General features: G+C 38.6%; 1 protein-coding gene across 1 annotated transcript; it reads left to right on the top strand.

The window, feature by feature from the left end:
- Positions 1-203: 203 nt before the first annotated feature.
- Positions 204-19893, top strand: LOC149028150 (clathrin heavy chain 2). Its single transcript, XM_089168849.1, has 30 exons — positions 204-529; positions 1097-1301; positions 1945-2030; positions 2394-2472; positions 2595-2722; positions 3949-4047; positions 4165-4273; positions 4809-4888; positions 4984-5211; positions 5327-5392; positions 5767-5883; positions 6166-6363; positions 9026-9142; positions 9346-9405; positions 9880-9966; positions 10068-10151; positions 10239-10373; positions 10468-10530; positions 10606-10710; positions 10794-10906; positions 10999-11251; positions 11342-11478; positions 11556-11834; positions 11925-12927; positions 13145-13630; positions 13765-13935; positions 14014-14199; positions 18297-18419; positions 18518-18628; positions 18998-19893. The coding sequence occupies exons 1-30, from the start codon at positions 485-487 to the stop codon at positions 19142-19144; spliced, it is 5100 nt and encodes a 1699-aa protein (XP_089024975.1). The 5' UTR covers positions 204-484; the 3' UTR covers positions 19145-19893.
- Positions 19894-21991: the final 2098 nt, after the last annotated feature.

The following is a 21991-nucleotide window of genomic DNA, read 5'->3' as shown; positions in this document are numbered from 1 at the left end:
ATTAGCAAGTTAAACTTTTTTTTTTTTTTAAAATAAGATTAGAATAGCCTTCAACGAATAACCAAAAGGGAAGTTCCCCCTTTATCCTTTTGGTAGAAAAATGAAAAAAAAACTTACATCGCTTGATACCAAAAGAAATGCTACGTAGCTGTTTTTCCTTATTGGCTTTTGATGGAATTTCCACCGCATTTTATGTAATTAAAAATGGACTTCGTGAAGTCTCACTCTCTTTCTCTGTGTCTTAAGCTTATATTTTCTTCAGATCCGAGTCTTTTCATTTCACCCCCCTTCTTCGTAACCCGTCTTGCTCGGCCTGGAGGGCTAAAAGGGTTTCTTGCTGCTTAGATCTCTTTAGCAATCAAAGCATTTACTGCTGAATTCTCCACTTCTTGTTTAGCATCGAGACCTGGTTTTGAACCCTCGGTGGAGGGTTTCGATCCTCCTTTGAAATTCTCTCTTGGGTTTCGAAACTGATCTTCGCAAAATGGCTGCTGCAAGCGCTCCGATCACCATGAAAGAGGTTTTGACCGTAAGTTTCTTTCACTGGTAGCTCTTTTAAAGTATTTCCGATGGGTTGGGCATCTATTGTTTGAATTATGGTTCAATTCATTTCGAAGCTTCTTTGTTGGACTGTTTAGTGTTGTTCTTATTGTTAACAAGGTTCTTGTACTTTCTTTTGGTTCGGTTTGATTAAATTCTTGTTAAATTTTGTGCTTCGCGTTGATGAACCTACGTTTCAATTCATTCTTGGCGATGAAAAAGTTTTGAGATAAAATTATATTCTAGCTCTGTGTGTTTCCTTTTCTTTCGTATTTGCATATTTTTCTTTTTAGAGTTCGTGTGATTAGTGTGTGGTGACACTTATGTAGATCTCGGATCTCAGATCTCTGCACCAGATCACGTTCTCACTCTCAGTGTTGGACGTTGAGAATTTCTTGACGTATTTATATGTGTTAAAAAGTTCTGAATTCCTTTATCGCATGAAGAAAAAGTTAGCAATATGCTTGTTTTCCGTTTCTCTTTTAATACATTTGCTGATCATATGAAGTTGGTGGGTGCTCTACTGATTTCTCTCGTTGAATTGCCGCTCTTGCAGTTGCCAAGCATCGGGATAAGTCCTCAGTTTATCACATTTACCCATGTTACCATGGAATCGGATAAGTACATTTGTGTCCGGGAAACATCACCACAGAACAGTGTTGTTATTATTGACATGAACATGCCGATGCAGCCACTGAGAAGGCCTATTACTGCAGATTCAGCTTTAATGAATCCTAATTCTAGGATTCTTGCCCTCAAAGGTAAAAGGTTGCTGCTACTACTCATATGAATCCTAAATTCTGATTTTACTGCCTTCTTGTACTTGAGGTAAGAGCATTGACAGAATTTTGTTAGTTCGGCTATTCAAAGACGAAAACAGAATATGATAATGCGTCGCAGAGTTGTTGATTTGAGTTGTTCCTTCAGGCATGCCTTTTATGATTATTTTGATCTGAGAGAATGGTTTCTACTGTCACCCTTTGTTGGATACTTTGGAACTTTGAACTGTTTTGTCCTCTTTGTGTGTTTGTTCACCCTACATGCAAGTAGAATGGTTCTTATATAGCATGAAATGCATGGTCCATCTGGGTTATTTGTCATCCCACTTGGTGAGTGAACAGTTTGTTTATTGGCTGTCATATACAGAGTCATTGATGTGTTTTACACTCCTGCCCTGTGCTGAAATGTGCGACTTCAAGTAATTCTAGTATTCCTTTTGACTCTGATGTCCAGGGTTTGTAACTATTTTGAGATATTGAATCCCTAAAGCCAAATATAGTTAAGCTTGATTTATTTTGTTTGACATTTTGCTGCTCCCTTCTTTCATACACATGTTTATTTAGTTATTTATATTTATTTCCCTTTTTGAAATCTGGCTAATTTGTAATGGTTGTCTCTTTGTAGCTCTACTTCCAGGAAGTCAGGATCACTTACAAATATTCAACATTGAGTTGAAATCCAAAATGAAATCTCATCAGATGCCTGAACAGGTTATTTCTTATACCCTCTTGAAATTCTACAAGTATGCATAAGAGCGTCCTCTAGATCCTGGTGCATGATGTCCCTGCTACTGCAGGGTCTGGGACTGGCCAAATGTATGCAGCCTTATCCTCTGCTCTGCAGGACGGGCTGTTTCCAAGTTGTGAACACTCAACTAACATGTTGCAGTAGATCAACTTAACCCTTGTGCCAAGGCGTTCCCACTTACAAGTTGTTCATTATTCATTACAAAAATTATATAAAGGGAAATCTATAAGCTAAATGCTTGAAACTTTTCTGAAGCATTTTGGTGTTTTGGAATGAGAATATTCTTGACTTTATCCAACACTCTGTTCATCATGCTATATGTGTAGGTTGTTTTTTGGAAGTGGATCTCCCCAAAGCTGTTAGGGCTTGTTACACAAACCTCAGTTTATCACTGGGCAATTGAAGGTATGATTCCTTTTATTTCACCATGTATCTGGAATTTTTGATATCTCAAAAGTGAGGCTTCAATTACATGACTGGATTGTTTACAATTATTATTTTTTTTCTTTTCTGTTTCTTGATGCCAGGTGACTCTGAGCCTGTAAAGATGTTTGAGAGGACAACTAATTTGGTGAATAACCAAATTATTAACTATAAATGTGATCCTTCTGAAAAGTGGTTGGTTTTGATTGGAATAGCTCCAGGCTCACCTGAGGTACATACGTGCTTCTCAGTACTGATAATCTTTTAATGTAGCTATATTGTTCAGACTGCATATTGTTGAGATGGATGCTACTTTTGAACGCCTAATTTATTTGATTGTCTACTCAAATTTGATTTTCTCATGCCTAACATCAACAAGAACTTCCGTGAACCCATTTATAGACAATGATACACTCTACTGTGAACTAACTTGGACCCAAGTATGCTTATAATTGTGGCAATATTGCATTAAGAGAGTATGGGGAAGGGTTGCTAGTCCTTGAAAGTTCATTTTAGGTTGTGGGTTGGATTCACCCTAAACCAGTGCCTGAAAGTTTTTTCGAGTACTACACGTTGATATTGTCAAAACGGTGGAAACACATTCTTTCTTCTGGAAATAGTATAGAGGAGCTTACCCATTCCCTCTCACCTCCTTAAAGGTGAATAAGAGACAGATTATGTAGTTGAAAGATGTGCATGAGCAGCCTTTAGGAGGAAAAGTGTGCAATGAAGACTTTTGAAAGTGGTAAAACAAAAAATCCTATATTGCCCCTAGGATTTGATTTTTCCAAAACCAAATTGTTTCTTCTACCTCTTTTCTGGAAAGGTGAATTTTATTATTGTTACCTCAAAGCAAATAAAGTTGTCTCCTTCACTTTTAACTGTGAGAGTGATGGTTGACCTACGTGATTCAGTATAGTCATTGTTCCAAACTATTATTTGTGGAATATTCTTCTGTTATTTGAGGAATCGTAAGTCGTTGCTTGAAATATGTGTCATATACTCATTCCCATTAGATTGATAGATTCACCTTTCAAGTTATCAGCCTGACTAACTGGGTATAATGCTGGCTCCAGAGGAACCGTGCCCCTGTCTTGTCTCTTATTGAGTATGTACTGTGTAGCAGTGGCTAATTTTACTTCAAACATGGATCATGTCGTTATTCTAACTATTTGATGACTGTCTTCACTCCCCTCCCACCCTTTTTAACTGGAAAACTGTATAATTTTAGACAATGCTAATTATGTCTTGTTTTTACTCTTGTTAGTTAATTATCTAATTGGGATTGGTTTGTAGTATTGAGCCACATGTCTACTGCCTAGTATGTGGCTGAAAGATAGTTGCAACTTTATCCCTTTCTTTAACTTTCTTTTCTTGGGTTTTGTGTGTCTGAGGGGGGTGCATGATGGCATTTTTGGTTTCGAATTTAATGTTTAATATTTTTGAATGTGATTTTAGAGGCCACAACTGGTTAAGGGGAATATGCAGCTTTTTTCTGTTGACCAGCAGCGCAGCCAAGCTCTTGAAGCACATGCTGCAGCGTTTGCGTCATTCAAAGTGCGAGTCTTTTCCTTCCACTTTTGTTGCTGTGCTTATATTTAGAGTACGATGTATGCATCTCTATTTATGATGTGTTTTAATTGGCCATTATGTTTTTCTGCATGTTGTTTACAGGTTCCTGGGAATGAGAACCCCTCCACTCTTATCTGTTTTGCCTCAAAGAGCACTAATGCTGGTCAAATTACATCGAAGTTACATGTGATTGAGCTTGGTGCCCAGCCAGGTCAACTTATTGTCAATTACGCTTGTTGATGGAAACTGTGTTTTGCTGCTTTTTCTATGATGGAGTAAATGTAAATTGAGAGAAAATGAGGAGATGCTATTTTTGGTTGCATAATTGGGACAAAATATAGGAAAAAGTTGCTGCACTTGGGAAGGATTGGTCCTAGTTTTGTGTCTTGCCTATCGCTGGGAAAACATACGGAAATAAATTAAGGGAAAGCCGGTCATGCTTTGGGTCTTCTCGCCCTTTTGCAGGGGTTGAGAAATAACCACTAAATTCATGTGTTGGGTTTTGAAATTTTTTACAGGCAAGCAAACAAGTGAAGGATATTTATCATTTCTTCTTTTTGTTCTCTTTCATTGCAGAAAATAACTAATGCCATTATTAGGGATTAACTTTTAATACATTCTTTTTGAGTGAATAATTATCTTAGTTATTATTGATACCTATTACACTTCTTGTCTAGATTTTTGCAGTTTTGAGCGAAATTATTTTGTTTTTCATTTGATATTGTTCCTGTAACTTCTTCTTACAGGTAAACCAGGTTTTACAAAGAAACAAGCAGATCTTTTCTTCCCCCCTGATTTTGCTGATGACTTCCCAGTTGCAATGCAGGTGATGGTCTTACTCAATCTCATGGTTTCAAATGCCTCTGAATTGTAGTTGTAGTTGAGTGGATGTTGATTTTTTTTTCATTTCTTCTACCACAGATATCCCACAAGTACAGTTTGATATATGTGATCACAAAGCTTGGACTTCTGTTTGTATATGACTTGGAGACGGCAAGTGCTGTTTACAGGAATCGTATAAGCCCTGACCCTATCTTTCTGACAACTGAGGCATCTTCATTAGGAGGCTTCTATGCTCTCAATAGGCGTGGGCAGGTTTTGCTTGCTACTGTAAATGAAGCTACGATAGTGCCGTTTGTCAGTGGCCAAGTATGTTATGAGCTTGCTTTTCAAGAAAAAGAATCTCACTGCAAGTTAAGTTTATTTTGGATAATACAAATTAATTTTATAAAGGTGTTCATGGTGCTTCTTGTGACTGTTGTAGTTAAACAATCTGGAGCTTGCTGTCAATCTTGCTAAAAGAGGAAACCTGCCTGGGGCAGAGAATATGGTAATTTCGATACTCTTTTTCTTGCTGTTTCACTTTTCGGTTTTATTTCCTCCTTGTATCGTAGCTGTGTGTTGTAGCTTTAATCCTAGATGGTCTCTCAAAACTCTGGAATGGATGCTGGATTCATGACTTCTGCTGGTTTTATATATTATTGTTTCTGCTGGTTTCGATGCTTGTTCATTGGGAACCAAATTTGTTGGATGTGCCTCAGTTGCACTCTTTACTTACTTAATATTGCCCTCAGTTGCACTTTTTACTTACTAGGATATTACTGTTAACACCCCCCTCCCTGGATGATCAAATTATGGCTTCTTGTTCATGTTATATATGTCAGTTTTATGTGAAAATATTCTAATCATCATTTGCCTTTGCAGGTTGTCCAGCGATTCCAAGAATTATTTGCACAGACGAAATATAAGGAGGCTGCGGAGCTTGCTGCAGAATCTCCACAAGGCCTTCTTCGTACTCCTGATACTGTTGCAAAATTTCAGGTGCTTACAGAGGTTTCTCTGAGCTTGTTTTACACTTTTCATATATGGGACCTGGTGCTGCTTTTGTGGTAATACTGTGTTAAAATTTGACAACGTTCAACTTTTAGAGGATTTGTTGATTTAATTTCATTCTCCTTCCCCCCCACACCTTCTTTTCTGTCTTTTTGTGCATTTGAAGTAGACAAAGCTTCTATCAGCAAGAAAGAGAAAAAAAGTACTAGCTTTCCTTTCTAGGCTTTAGCAATGTGCCATTCTGATTATTATCATGCACTTACCTTGCAGAGTGTTCCTGTGCAAACTGGGCAAACTCCTCCCTTGTTGCAATATTTTGGGACACTATTGACAAGAGGGAAGCTCAATGCATTTGAGTCGCTTGAACTATCACGCCTTGTTGTAAATCAGAACAAGCAGAATCTTCTGGAGAATTGGTTGGCTGAGGACAAGCTTGAGTGCAGTGAGGAGCTTGGTGACCTTGTTAAGGTTTGGTTCGGAATCTGAGATATAACTTATTCTTTGTTGATCTTTTGTTTCTATGAAAATTTGAAGGTTTAGAAGTATGTGGTAGAAGATTTTGCATCCATCTTATTGGTATGGTTCCAGCCTAGAATAGGCAGGGGAAATGCTTTTAAAAGTGAGTTTTTTTGTTGCAAATTAAAAAGTGAGTTCAAAGTTGCAAAGAATTACAGAGATCAGAGATGGTACCATATTCCATTACAGTGGAATGGCTGTCTTGTAACCATATAGAACTTTTTTGTTTCACTTCATCATCAGTTCCCATCCTTGTTTCAGCTTGAAATTTGTCTAGTGAAATGGACTGGCTTCCTCTATCACCATATAAATCCACCCATCTAGGTTTTAAATGTTGCTTTCAAGGCTGAAACCAACATTTCCCAGGTTGCCGTGAAAACCTGTTATTTCTTGGAAAAATTCAAGACAAGTCACAAGCTTGGTTTAAACTGGCTGAACTTGTCAAAACTGGATTGGTTAGACTTGGTATCTTTATATGGTAGAAGGTGGTTGAAAGTGTTTGGAAATTTCAAAATATTGTCAAAATATGTTGAAACCTAGTTGAAGAGCATTACATAACGGTTTCTGATAGGCCCCTAGTGTCTCAGGGTGCATTCACAAGGATAAAAGGGAGCACAGGGGATCAATGCCAGCTGCCACGAGGGATCAAGCACAGTGGATATCTAGGGAGACTAGATCAACTAAAAATAGCAAAAAGGGACAGGTGGCAGAATTCCATTGGGTGGCAGCCATACCCATGTGTACACCAGCAGACCTAGTATTTTGCAGAAGAATGTGGTCCATGTGGAAGGTAGGTAATTAGGGATGTTGCAGGTATATTGGGGTGGGCAGGTGGGGTTATGTGAACAAGGTTCACCCCTCAGTCAAAACCATGGAGTGGGCCCCAAGGTCACTCCAAAGTGGCACACATAGAGCTGGCCAAACCCTCCAAGAGGGGTAATTTGGTCACCTTCAGCCCTAATTATCTGCTGGAGTTTAATTTCAGAACTTTAAATTGAGTTTCAGAGTCCAGTTTAGTTTAAAAGTCTTAGTTGAATTTGTTAGTTGAGTCCTTAGGAGACTTTCTTTAAAGTAGGACTCTTATAAATAAGTTAGTCTTCTATTTCAAGAAGAGTTCCTTTATTTTATGTGGTTGCTATTTAATTGTAAACAAGGTATCCTAACTTATAAAGGAAACCTTAGTTAAGTTGGTTCCTAAGGAGTCCAGAGAGAGTCTTACAGTTTATAAGTGCTTTCTTTTTTATGTAAGGCTATAAGTAGGCCAGTCTATGGTTGTAAACTTTAGTCTGCCTTGAATGAGAATTGAACATTACTTGTGGGAAACAGGTCGTGGTCCTCTTTGGGAGGGCCACGACGGATTTTCGGCTCTTTAAAGTTCAATTGCAGAATAACATCTGCAGATTCCAGCAACAATTCATCTTCAACAGCAGCATCCAAGTACCAGCCCCTCCCCTGCATCCCCAGCCATCGGAGTCCCTCCACCCCCTCTCCTCTCTTGCGCACTTAGGAAACCTCCACTCCACTCCATCGTAGCCCCTAGCATTTAGGAAACCCCCGCCCCCATCCATCACAGCCCCTATCCCCCTCTCCCCTACCCCCTGCAACACATCCCAGCCCATCCTCCACCCCCTGCAACACATCCCAGCCCATCCTCCACTCCTTTCCTGCCCTTCGGCTCCCCCATTCCCTCTCTTCTCTCAATCACACCCCTCCCACCCTTGTTACTGACTTGCGGCAGATCTGAAAACGGAAATGAAAGAATAAAAAAGAAAAGGAAAATAAAAGAATGTTTAAGAAAGATTACCCAAGATTCATCCAAGAAACCACCATTTTTTTTTTTTTTTTTTTTGATGCAACCCTTTTCCTACAAATCCTAGGATCAATTTTATCGCTCAAGATCATCCCCTGGGAAATTTGGTAAAACCCTAACTTTACCCTATCAACCATAGGATCCCCATGTTATCTCCTTGTCCTTCCCAGAACTCCTAAATATCTCTCCATATATATTCGGCCCATGGGATTTTAAATTTACTTGCTAGAAGATTTGGGGCGAACCCTTAGTTATAGGGAAATCATCCTAGGAATCCTAACCCTAAAATCGGGTTCTCAGCAGTGAGAGAATAAGGTATGCAAGAAGTGAGTGAGGAGTGCTTGCAGTGGGAGACCTTGATCTCAGGTGGGTGTTTGTGAAGGTGTATTCAGGGACTCCGTAATGGTGCTTGCTGTTTATGGATGAAGTTCAGTGTAGCTCAAGTAAAGACACTACTGTTAATGCGAGAAGTAATTCCATTTCCTGTTCATACTCTGTTTTTGCTTTAGCTGTGATTGAGTATTTCATCTGGTGAGTGTGTTTTTCAATTAAAGAAATTAGGGTGCTAACAGTTCCATCTTTGAAACTTGGCAAACCAAGATATCTCGCCATGATCTGCAACCGTGCCACCCACTGTCATCTGTCTCTCCATTATAGGAGAAAACATGACCTTGCATAAAATCAAACATCAGTGTGTACTTGTTATGCTCTATAAAATTAGAAAAAAAAAAAAAAAAGGGAAAAAAGAAAAGAAAATGTAGGTTCTTTTCTCATTTTGACAGCATATTTGTTTTCCTTCTGTAGACGGTCGATAATGATCTTGCTTTGAAGATATATATCAAAGCACGAGCTACCCCAAAAGTTGTTGCAGCATTTGCTGAACGAAGAGAATTTGATAAAATTCTTATCTACTCAAAGCAGGTAAATGAATTCATGCTTTCTTATTGGGAATGGTCAACAAATGTACTACATGATACTCTAATTATTAAATCCAAGAGTTACTGTATTTGAGATTATGATCAGTTTTATTCTTGTCTTTATTATGTGGTTTTACTGTTATTACTGTTCTTTTTGTTTTCCTTTAAATTCTTGATGGTGGAGGCTTGATTTCTAAAATAATGCAGGTTGGCTATACACCTGATTATCTCTTCCTTCTGCAAACAATTCTGCGGTCAGATCCCCAGGTATTCTTTTATTACTCATTGGTGTGAAACTTGTATGATATTTCTTTTTTCTGCCTTCTGTCTTTTCTGACCTTGAAAATAGAGGCCTCGTAATCAAATTATAGCTTCTGTAATCCAACAGTACAGTTTCCTTGTTTAATGTCTCTCCAAAAAGTGAGTTACTGTGCTTATTGTTAGCTGCTGGATTGCCTTTTTTCAGTTACTTAGGTAGTTGGTGTGATTTACAGTTATCCTCCCCTGAATATCAGGTTTTGTGTTGGTGAATTTGCTCCATTTCCGATCCACATTTTTTGGTATACTTCTGGATACTGATTATCCTTTGGTTGGAAATGAAATTTCTTCTACTGACTTGGAAATTGTTTAGAAACTGGTTCTGAAACCTCATGCAGATTTACAGTAGTATATGATTTTTAGTACTTATTCTTTGCTTTGTTAGTGTCACTATGTCACTCAGAATATACCTTTGTATGGCAGGGTGCTGTTAATTTTGCTTTAATGATGTCCCAAATGGAGGGAGGTTGTCCAATTGACTACAACACTATAACAGATCTTTTCCTTCAGGTTCATATATTTTGGTTTCAATCTTCTTCATTTTCTATCTTTTACTTTTTACTTTTTCATTTGGGAATTACATTTTCAATACTTGGCATTGTTAAATACAGAGGAATCTGATCCGTGAGGCAACAGCATTTCTGTTGGATGTTCTGAAACCAAATTTACCGGAACATGGTTATCTTCAAACCAAGGTTAATATTTCTTTCTTAATCCAATATTGTGTTTAGCTGTCTTACTGAGAACTTCTACATAGCAGTGTTACATTGATCTTGTTACAGGTTCTGGAGATAAATCTAGTGACATTTCCAAATGTAGCTGATGCCATATTAGCCAATGGGATGTTCAGTCACTATGATCGTCCCCGAATTGCACAACTTTGTGAGAAGGCAGGTCTATTTGTGCGTGCTCTTCAGGTAAAATGGCTTCTTGAAAAATGTGGATGGAAAACCCCATGTGTTCCATGGTTAAGATTAATTCAGTGGCCTAAGCAATATGTTCTTCTTGCAGCACTATACTGAATTGCCAGATATCAAGCGTGTCATCGTTAATACACATGCCATTGAGCCACAGGTCTGTTTTGGTAAGAGCTGTTTTGTAACCTTGGTTTGGATGTGACCTACCAACACAATGTATGTTTTGTTTCAGTCCCTTGTGGAATTCTTTGGGACACTCTCTAAAGAATGGGCACTGGAGTGCATGAAGGACCTTTTACTTGTGAACCTGAGAGGGAACCTGCAGATAATTGTGCAGGTAATGTTAATTTTTTATTGTCTTCTGCTGCTACTCCTCTTCTTGAATTGAAGCTCACTGGTATGTCTGGTATATCTGTGCAGACTGCCAAAGAATACTGTGAGCAGTTGGGGATTGATGCATGTGTAAAACTCTTTGAGCAATTCAAGTCTTATGAAGGATTATACTTCTTCTTGGGATCATATTTGAGCTCCAGGTATTTCTTGGAAGAAAAAAGCATTTCTTTTTAGCTTTGCTTGATATAGGCAATTTTTTTGGATCATTAATGTCTTTTGGTGCTCATTACAGTGAGGATCCAGACATTCACTTCAAGTACATTGAGGCGGCTGCTAAAACTGGGCAGATAAAAGAGGTTGAGCGTGTGACAAGGGAATCAAACTTTTACAATGCTGAGAAGACAAAGAACTTCCTAATGGAAGCAAAGCTTCCTGATGCACGGCCCCTAATCAATGTGTGTGATCGATTTGGATTTGTGCCAGACCTCACCCACTATCTGTACTCTAACAACATGCTGAGATATATTGAAGGCTATGTTCAAAAGGTAGGAGTTATTCAGGCGTGCTAGGTTTTCTTTCTATGAGCATTAAAGGTGAATAAAATCAAACAGTCACAAGTTCTCTTTGAATTATAGGTCAACCCAGGGAATGCTCCTCTAGTTGTGGGGCAGCTGCTAGATGATGAATGCCCTGAAGATTTCATTAAAGGCCTTATTTTATCTGTGCGATCACTACTTCCCGTGGAGCCCCTTGTTGATGAATGTGAAAAGAGGTCTGGTGTTTCAAGTGCTTTCCCATTTGCCCATCTTGTCGTCTTTGGTTTTTCAATTATCCATTCTTGTGGTGTAGGAATCGTCTCCGTTTGCTCACTCAGTTCTTGGAGCATCTCGTGAGTGAGGGAAGCCAGGACGTGCACGTTCACAATGCCCTGGGTAAAATCATAATAGATAGCAATAATAATCCCGAGCATTTCCTCACCACAAATCCCTACTATGATTCACGTGTGGTGGGTAAATACTGTGAGAAACGTGACCCTACCCTTGCTGTTGTTGCTTACCGTAGAGGGCAGTGTGATGATGAGCTCATCAATGTCACAAACAAGAATTCATTGTTCAAACTTCAAGCCAGGTTTGTATTTCTCTGTCCACAGTTAACATCCTAATAAGTGTGTAGTTTTTTGGTGCTTGGGGTTGTTTACCTTTCATGTCTTTTTTCCAGGTATGTGGTGGAAAGGATGGATGGTGACCTGTGGGAGAAAGTTCTCAGTCCTGATAATGAGTATAGAAGGCAACTTATCGATCAAGTGGTATCTACGGCCTTGCCTGAAAGCAAGAGCCCAGAGCAAGTTTCTGCTACTGTTAAAGCTTTCATGACTGCTGACCTTCCCCATGAATTAATTGAGCTTCTTGAGAAGATTGTGCTCCAAAATTCTGCCTTCAGTGGAAACTTCAATCTACAAAATCTGCTGATCCTTACTGCTATAAAGGCAGATCCATCAAGAGTAATGGATTATGTTAATAGGTTAGACAACTTTGATGGACCTGCTGTTGGAGAGGTGGCTGTGGAAGCACAACTGTATGAAGAAGCATTTGCAATATTCAAGAAGTTCAACTTGAATGTCCAGGCTGTAAATGTCCTGTTGGATAACATTCAAAGCATTGAGCGAGCAGTGGAGTTTGCATTCCGTGTTGAAGAGGATGCTGTTTGGAGCCAGGTTGCCAAGGCCCAACTAAGGGAGGGTTTAGTGAGCGAAGCAATTGAGTCATTTATCCGTGCTGAGGATGCCACTGAGTTCTTAGATGTCATTCGAGCATCAGAGAATGCTAATGTGTACCACGATTTAGTGAGGTACCTTCTGATGGTTAGGCAAAAGACGAAGGAGCCCAAGGTGGACAGTGAGCTTATTTATGCATATGCCAAAATTGATAGGCTGGGGGACATTGAGGAATTCATTCTCATGCCAAATGTTGCTAATCTCCAAAATGTTGGTGACCGGTTGTTTGATGAAGCCCTTTATGAGGCAGCAAAAATTATATTTGCTTTTATTTCGAATTGGGCCAAGCTGGCTGTCACACTTGTGAAGTTAAGACAGTTCCAAGGTGCAGTTGATGCAGCTCGAAAAGCCAACAGCTCCAAGACTTGGAAGGAAGTGTGCTTTGCTTGTGTTGATGCCGAGGAGTTCCGCCTGGCACAGATATGTGGGCTTAACATCATTGTACAGGTGGGCTTAGCATCTATCGTTTGGGTTGTCTCCTACATTTATATATTTTGTCTGTGCTGTCACTTGGTTTCTCTTGTGAGATTTGTATGATTGACATGTAGGGCTCCCGCATACCGCGGTACAGCGTCCCGTAATGGTTTTTGCTTGCTCAGATTCTTTATCATTTGTTCTTTGAAATGTCTTTTGAGGTTTAAATTTGTTGTTGTGGTTGTTCTAGGTGGATGATTTGGAAGAAGTCAGTGATTACTACCAGAATAGAGGATGTTTCAATGAATTGATTAATCTGATGGAGAGCGGTCTAGGATTGGAGCGTGCACATATGGGTATCTTTACTGAGTTGGGAGTTCTATATGCTAGATACCGTCCAGAAAAGCTTATGGAACACATCAAACTATTCTCAACGCGTCTCAACATTCCAAAGCTTATACGGGCTTGTGATGAGCAGCAACACTGGAAGGAACTTACCTATCTCTATATCCAATATGATGAGTTTGACAATGCTGCGACGACCATCATGAACCATTCTCCTGAAGCCTGGGATCACATGCAATTTAAAGATGTTTCTGTCAAAGTTGCGAATGTGGAGCTCTACTACAAGGCTGTCCATTTCTACTTGCAGGAGCATCCCGACCTTATTAACGATCTTCTCAATGTACTTGCACTTCGTGTGGATCATACACGTGTAGTGGACATAATGCGAAAGGTATTTATTATTATTTTTTTCTTTCATGGCATTGTATGTATGCTTCTCCTAATTTGCTTTTGATAATATAAAGGTTGAAGTTCCTTCTGTAGTGATTTGGAATCAATGCTTTGTCATTCTTTCTGGATTTGCAGGCAGGTTATCTTCACCTTATCAAGCCATACATGGTTGCAGTCCAGAGCAACAATGTTTCTGCTGTAAACGAAGCTCTAAATGAGATATATGTTCAAGAGGAAGATTATGATAGGTTAAGAGAATCAATTGATATGCATGACAACTTCGATCAAATAGGCCTTGCACAAAAGGTAGCTGAAGTTCTAATATGTTGTTGGCTCTCTTTCCTACTGCAGTCCTTATTGTGCCTTTGAAATTGATATCAACAGGTTGAAAAACACGAGCTTCTGGAGATGAGGCGTATTGCTGCTTATATCTATAAGAAGGCTGGACGATGGAAGCAGTCCATTGCATTGTCTAAGAAAGATAATCTCTACAAAGATGCTATGGAGACATGTTCACAGTCTGGTGACCGTGAACTTTCTGAGGAGTTGCTCGTTTATTTCATTGAGAAGGTATGGGATTCAATAATCTTTGTTTTTAAGGAAGGTTATTGAACAGAATCACAAAGTTAGACTTGATCACTTCTAGATATAGAACTGTGGTTTCATTTAGTTATTTCCATTTGTCACCTTCTGGTATAAATATCAAGGAATAGTAGCGTCTCAGTTTGGATAATTTCCAGCGGTGGTTTAAACAAACTTTTTCTGCCCAGTTCTGGTGCAGATATACTGCCTTCAACTGACCCAAAACCCAATAGGTAATGAACCGGTTCCGTTTTGCCATTTTGGGTCTTTGGCTGCTTTTTTAATGCCATATGTTATTTTGATTGCCCAAGCAGATAGCTTGTGGCTAGGATTTCCTAATGAATTTGAATTTCTAGGTTAGGGTAGGTGTCTTTATCATCTTGGGTTTCTTATTGTTGAGGTACATGTAACTGTGCAAGTGGAACTCAGGTTAGAAAGAATAAACAAGGTATTTTGGTTTGAATAGTCTGTGTAGCCGTGCTTGTGCGCTCTTCTAACCTCCCTCCCACTGCTCTTCTTTTTTTTTTTTTTATGTGATTTATTCTCTTCCTTTGCAACTTGATTCTTCTCAAGTTCCTCTCGTCCTACTCAACTGTCGTAGTTATCAGTTTTTGAAGGATTCGTGTCCCTTACCACCAACCACTAACCCCCACCAGCTGCCCCATCTCCCACTGACACCCCCGCCGGGGCCACCTCTTAGGAATCTCATGAGTTTTTTTTTTCCCCTTTTCAAATGATTTCTTTTTGGGATGAGTAAAAGATGATTCTGTTGATAAACAAAGAAGTTAAATATATTAAAATAAGATTCATCCTTGGACCCCTGTTCCCACTCCATCTCCTTTATTTATGTCTTTGTTCCCTGATTTATCATCTCATTGGGAGAATTGATGCTAATACACTGCCGTGGACTGGTCCAAACCCATTTGGGTATCTGGATGTTGAGGAAAGGGTTTTTATTTGGGATCTAGTAGGAAAATTGATGGAAATACACTGCCCTGGACTGGTCCAAATCCATTTGGGTATCTGGATTTGGACAAAATGGGTCCAATTTGGGTCTTACTAGTAGGATATTGGGGGTTTTGTTTGTTTCTATTCAAGGATTAACATGCAATATGTTTTGTTTATAGCTTAAGTAGGAGATCGCTACAAGGATTTGTTTTCTTGACAAGTTTGACTTTCCAAATTAGAGTAGGTTTCCTTGTCATGGGTTTCTTTAGTTTTTAGTACGTTTGACAGCAAATAAGACTTCAAATTAGAAAGAAAGAACAGATATATATTTTTCATTTCGTGGGCTGTATGGCTGTGCATGTCTACTCTTTCCCCCCTTCCTCTCTCAACTTTGATTCTTTGCTAGTTTCCTTGATGCAGATCCAGCACTGAATTGGTCAATTTTCCTGTGAAAACGACCTAGGATTGATACACATGTTTTTAGGGCCTTTGTCCCATTGGTTTATGTGGTAGTGGGCATATTCTACGGATCTAAAAGTTGATTCTCTAGGCTAAGTACAAAAATAGTTTAATTAATTGTTTTCATTGGTCAATGTAATTCTGCCAACTTAAGTTATAAGTGCTGAATTGTCTTTCTTATGTTTTATTCAGCTCTAAGTGTCCTAGTCGTGAGTGTAGTAGGATTCATGGGTCCAGTAGGTTTTTAAGTTCTATTCTTTAAGAGTTTATTGCCTCTTTCGATTATGAGTTGCAAGGCTGTTGATCCGTATTTGTACTCACCAGAGGGGAAAATGAAGACAGTCCAGATTATTTGTCACTTTCTCTCAAGTGTTGGGTGCTTTTATGTGTGTTTCCACTGTTGCAAGTTGCAAGTACTTCTTTATATCGACTTTTGTTGGAGAAGGTGCAAAAGTTGAGTATTCCCTAAGTGTGTGGCTGAAGTCAAGCAAAGATAGTTTCGGTGATTGAAATGACAGCCTTCTAGACTTCCTTACGAATCGATCCAAAGCTCCACAAGGCTCCTCTATCCATGTGCCTGGTAGCATACCATCTCTCCTATCTACCCCTCTTTCTTCTTCTTAATTCCCCTTTCAAATTTATGAAATTTCTTAATTTTTAGACTTCCCAGGACACCCAAAATTCAAGATGACTCCTACACCAATTTAATCATAAGATCTGTCCAAACTTTAGGCACATTATCCCCCGACTCTAGTGACTTTATATCTTAATTTGATCACATTTGGCCTGCCAAATTGAAGATAGAAATATTTTCTTCAATTTCATACTTCCTAGAACATCAGTAAACAAGAACCGCTTGTCTTCCAATTTAGCCATCAAAACCTAATCAAACTTGGATGGTTATATTTCTATATCCTTACCTACATTCTCTTCCAAGTGCCCATTCTGACAAGCCAAACCCTAGTTTTAGTAGTTCCTAATTTGTACCCTTATTTCTCCCTCCAAAATCTGGAGAACCTATAATTTTTTTCTACCCATCCAATTCCTCCCAAAATTTGGGAGACTTACCTTCATAATAATCTCTAGGCTTGATCCAAGCGTCACATGGATCTGAAACCTAGAATTTTCCCATCTACATCATTTTGAGGTATCTCAGTTTGACCCTATTTTCAAGAAATCTCACTTTTGCCTAGAGACCTAATCTAATCCCATTGTCACCAAACCTAACCATCCCATATGAGTTCATCAAGCTTAATGACATTAAGCATCTCCATTTTTGGCAGCAAAATCACCCCATCATGTCCCAAACCACAGGATACTACCTGTAAGGCCAGAACGAAACCTACCTAGATCTTATCTATCTTGTCCCATATGTTGGTTTGGATCAAGATCTTGGAAGAACTTTTGCTACTAGTTGATCATCTATCAATCCGGGATTGTATCATTCCCCTCTTCTCCTAACCAGCGCTCCATCAGCTTTTCCTCCATGAATTGAAATCTTGGTGCTATTTTGTTTCCTTTGCTTTTTCTGACTACAATGTAACAGATAGTGCTTATTTTTCAAATATTTGATCTTTTTTCTGCTGTTTACTCATCTTCGTAGGAGTTTTGCTTAGAATTGTATCATATGTGTGGTGCCTAGTTTTGTCTTATACCTAAATAGACTGTTATTTTATGCTGATAGTAATACATTTTAATATTTCTTATTGTTGCTATTATGTTGATGGTTTTCTTTCTTCCTTTTCTCTTAATAATCTAGTGGATGCAATATTGTCCAGTTCTAATCAAGAAATGATTGCCAAATTAGTATAATGACAAAAACATCAAAGCACTGAATTGAGGACGAGAGGCAGTTGCATCAGACTATAATCCTGTATGGAAGCTTGGGCTCAAATTTGGGAGGTTCACAGTGTTGCTGACCATCTGGTGGGCTGCAATAGAGTGTTGCATTGTTACATTATACGTGGAAGCTTTTTTTCTTCTTGGATTTCATTATAGGTTGCCTAAGTTATTAGCATATAGGTGGGGCATAAATTTAATACGAGAAATTAGCAATTACGATACATGTTTTGAGTTAGCTTGGGATGGCTAATAGCTTTTAGGAGACCAAATCTATTTACGTTAAGTCAGTATAAAAGAGACATTAGGAGTTTTTTACACTTAATGTAGATCTTATATGGTCTTTTTGTATTGTCACTTATGCAAAACTTGAATAAAGAATTGAATTTTTTCCCTCAACAGTTACCAGGGGAAAATACCTTGAATCAATAAATGATTGGGGTACAGGTCTAGAAAAAGAAAAAGGTTAATAGTTAGTGGAAGAGTTGCCTTCACCATTTCATGCCTGGATGCTGGAGTCAACATATCCAGAAATTCTTTTGTGCTTGGAATATACTAAAACTAGAGGACTGATAGGCAGCATAAACATGTGTGTTTTTACTTACAAAATATAAATAAGTGACTTTTACAATGAGTTTTCCCAATCCAAGTGGGTTGGATGAGTTAGGATTGGGAAGACTGATCTGTTGGGCATGAAAAAGCCTGAACCTCGACTGATGGATATGTATCGAAATTAAGCATGAATTTGACCGGGGACTTGCAACCCTACCTAATAGATGCTCCTTTGTCAAATCTGGTGAACGTGGATCTTGATATATAGTTTTTGATGTTTTATGCAGGGAAAGAAGGAATGCTTTGCTTCATGCTTGTTCGTTTGTTATGATTTAATCCGGCCTGATGTTGCCCTTGAACTTGCATGGATGAACAATATGATAGATTTTGCCTTCCCATATCTCTTACAGGTGATCTTATTTCTGCGTCCACTGGCTGCTGGATTATCTTAAAGTTTATGCATTAAATATCTTTCGCCTTCTTACACCCCTCAATTTTAATCTTTCAGTTTATCCGTGAATATACAAGCAAAGTTGATGAGCTTGTGAAGGACAAAATTGAAGCTCAGAGTGAAGTGAAATCTAAGGAGAGGGAGGAGAAGGATATGGTTGCGCAGCAGGTATTTTCTAGGAGGGATTCTCTGATACTTAATATATACTGGATTAGTTGGGTGAATGATTATGGGTCTGGCTTATCTTAGTCCTGAAATTGTTTGCATGGTATGGTTAGTTATACTTATATATGATCTGCCTCGTTTGGTGGACTGAGCAAAAGCCATTAATTGGAGTGTTGGACACTTGGGCTTTGATATGGGCAGTAGACTGACTTAGTGTGAGTGCCTACATTTCTAGAATGGGTGGGGAGACAGGGTCAGTAGCTATTAAGTGGGTGTTACATAATAACAGATTATAGACTCATTGAAAGAGGAGTAATGTTTTTTCCTTGTTTTTTTGGGCGCCCGCGCGTTAATGTGTGTTTCTGGTTGCAGAATATGTACGCTCAGTTGCTTCCTCTAGCCTTGCCTGCACCACCAATGCCGGGTATGGGAGGAGGTTATGGACCTCCACCACCAATGGGAGGGATGGGAATGCCTCCAATGCCAGCATTTGGCATGCCGCCGATGGGCTCATACTGATTGCGATGGGATAAAAGTAATGGGAGCATGTTAACAGAAACAGAAGTACCACTAATAGTAGCAGCAGGAAGGGGTGGAAGCTTGTGGGAGTCTCCAGGATCTCAAGTTTGCAGGTCGTGATTGAATTATCTCTAAAGGGGGTATGCGGAAGATCTCAAGTCCTGACGAGGTGTGATTTGTATTCCTTGATATTCTTTCGGTAGCAAGAGGCTTTTTTGATTTTTTGACTGCCTTCGAGGCTGAGATTAGCATTTTGTGTTTTGCACTGATCTTGTTGCCCTGGAGAAGTTGCCAGACATTGTATTGAAGTTCATGCAAGTCCAGAGCAGGTCAAATCCCTCTTTTGTGGTGTTTGTGGTGTTTGTGGCTGAGGTTGCCACGTGTATAGGCTCGGCTCTTTAGACTGTTCATTTTAGATGCCACTTTTACTACATATGTCACATGTGTATTTGATATTACTTCCTTTTTGTTTTGGGGTTCTAGTGTATTTCTCTGTGTTGTGTAACTTTTGTTAACGAGTGTAGTCTGATTTTACTCGCCATTGTTTTCATTTACTTCATATCTGGAGTCTAGTCTATTCACGTTTTTTCAAAAGACGAAACTGATAAGTGAAATCCTTCAGATAATCCCAACCTAGCTTTTCGCATCGGAGGGAAACTATAAATCTATAGTTATTATTTTTCACACTAGGTTTCCCTAACCCCCAGACGTGGATGGAATCACGGAACACCTGAGAGGAATTTTAGTTATTATTTTTGTTTATTTTTGTTAGCGTAAAAAATTTATTTATTCCATTTGGTGTATGGAAATTTAATCAGTCCATTTTCTTGTCAGAAATGGATCATCTATTTTATTTTAGATGTATGACATGTGTCCCAACATCATCAAATGGTTGAAATTTATTTATAAGTCACAACAAAATGTTGTGATTAAATTTAAAAATAAATGATGTGACTTGCCATTTTGGGTGGAAATATAGTGTCTATCATAATTTGATATCAACAAACACTCTAGAACTAGGCATTTGGCAAATTTGAATTATTCCCTGCAAATTATCCTCTTAGGCTACATTTGGCATGTTATCTTCTTGAGGCTTGAATCATGGGGATATAATTGAAAAGATTGTCCGTTGATTTTAAAGATTTTGCTACAATATTCCATCATAATTTGAATTGTTTATATAAATTATTCCATGAATATTCTCCTCCCTAACCACATTTGGCATATTGCCTCTTGAGGCCTAAATCATTGGGATATAATTGGCAAGATTGTCCATTGATCTTGAAGATTCTCCTGCAAAAATACCTTCCTAATTTGAATTATTTTTATAAATTATTTCATGTGGATTCTCCTCCCTAACCACATTTGACACGTTGCCTTTTGAGGCCTAAATCATTGTGATAGAATTGGTAGGATTGTCCGTTGACTTTGAAGATTTCGCTATAAAATCCCTTAGTATTTCCAAATTTTCAAAAAAAATCCAAGATTATCGTCGAATTTATCGCGAGAAATTGCCGAAAATATTTCTAGAAATTGCCAGTTACTTGCAATATCGCTAAAAAGTTAGTGATAAATCCTCGAACTTTGACATATATCGTTTCGCTGGTCTTTTTGTTTTACAATGTGTCAAACCGGTGATATTTTGCCAATTTTTCCTTCCATGGATATGCGATGAAAATTAAGAACTACTCTTAGATTACATCATTAACAAGATTAATTACAAAGAGAGAAAACAAAAAAATTGAAGCTAAGGGGGTCAGAGTTCGAATCCCCTCGAGGTAAGGGGAGAAGTCTACCTAATTAACTATATAAAAGCTCCCCTGAATATGTAGTTGAGGTGTGCGCAAGTTGGCCTGGATAAATCTTATATCAAAAAATTAAGAAAATTGAAGAGGTCTAACCAAGGTCCGAAATTTTGCTGAAATTTGTTGGATCGCCAGTTGGCGAACCAAGCAAACTAGCGAAATTTCTGAAATATATGCCATGTTTTGGCTAGATTTCGATCCCCCATTTTGTAGGGTATTTTTTGTCATTTTGAGCCCAAATTTGGTGTATACCCTAATTTGGTGCCAATAAACACACCGGAATTACAGGTTTTCCTTAAAACCTCACCCAAATTTGTGTTCTCTATTGGCACATACCTGACTGTATATGGCATATGGGTAAACCTAGAATTTTGTATATTATTTCAAACAATTAAACCAAAATAAATATGCACAAGGACAACAAATATCATTATAAAATACTAGTATACAAATACAACTAAATATATACTTGTGCTGGCACCACCTGTATCATGTCAATACCAAGTACTATGCGTCGGTGGATCCATTTGTAGTGTAACCTATGATCTCATGCTACAAGGCCCACAGGCTACGAGTATGAGCTTCTTCTCCGTTATTTTTTTAAAGTCACTCCATGCCATTTCATGCTGATGGTTATTGACGTACAGATAAATCAGAGCTTTGTAATTGGCATCATCTATGAATGCAAAACTACTCCTATCAAGAGGGTAATGAGAATAGATATATGGAAGAAAGTCAATAAACTCTGTTGGGTGTGGGGTGGTTGGCTGGGGTTCATATGATGGTAGGGTTACTTCCAAACAATATTGGTATACTACCTCCAACATAGCAGTTGTCTCCAAGCCACTGGGAGAGATAATCAGGACACTATGATGATAATGACCCCAACCATCATAACCCCTATAAGTAAATGTGCTACCGTCCTATGAACCCAAGCTCATGGGTGATCCATCACGACCACAATAAAGCTCACCACCATGATCATCATCTTGGATGTCATGTGTGTGTTGAATCTCTTCAGTGCATATCTCCAAGGGATGCT

This window comes from Hakea prostrata, chromosome 1 (assembly GCF_041222555.1).
Source record: "Hakea prostrata isolate BN-2017 chromosome 1, UWA_Hpros_2, whole genome shotgun sequence".
Classification (NCBI taxonomy): Eukaryota; Viridiplantae; Streptophyta; class Magnoliopsida; order Proteales; family Proteaceae; genus Hakea; species Hakea prostrata.
This window is presented reverse-complemented; position numbering and strand designations above follow the sequence as displayed.

Excerpts from the sequence above, each read along its gene's own strand:
- LOC149028150 (XM_089168849.1), top strand. The coding sequence starts at position 485 with ATGGCTGCTGCAAGCGCTCCGATCACCATGAAAGAGGTTTTGACC. Across the intron at positions 9,967-10,067 it reads TAACAGATCTTTTCCTTCAG|AGGAATCTGATCCGTGAGGC; the intron begins GTTCATATATTT and ends TGTTAAATACAG. Across the intron at positions 10,907-10,998 it reads GGATCATATTTGAGCTCCAG|TGAGGATCCAGACATTCACT; the intron begins GTATTTCTTGGA and ends TGCTCATTACAG.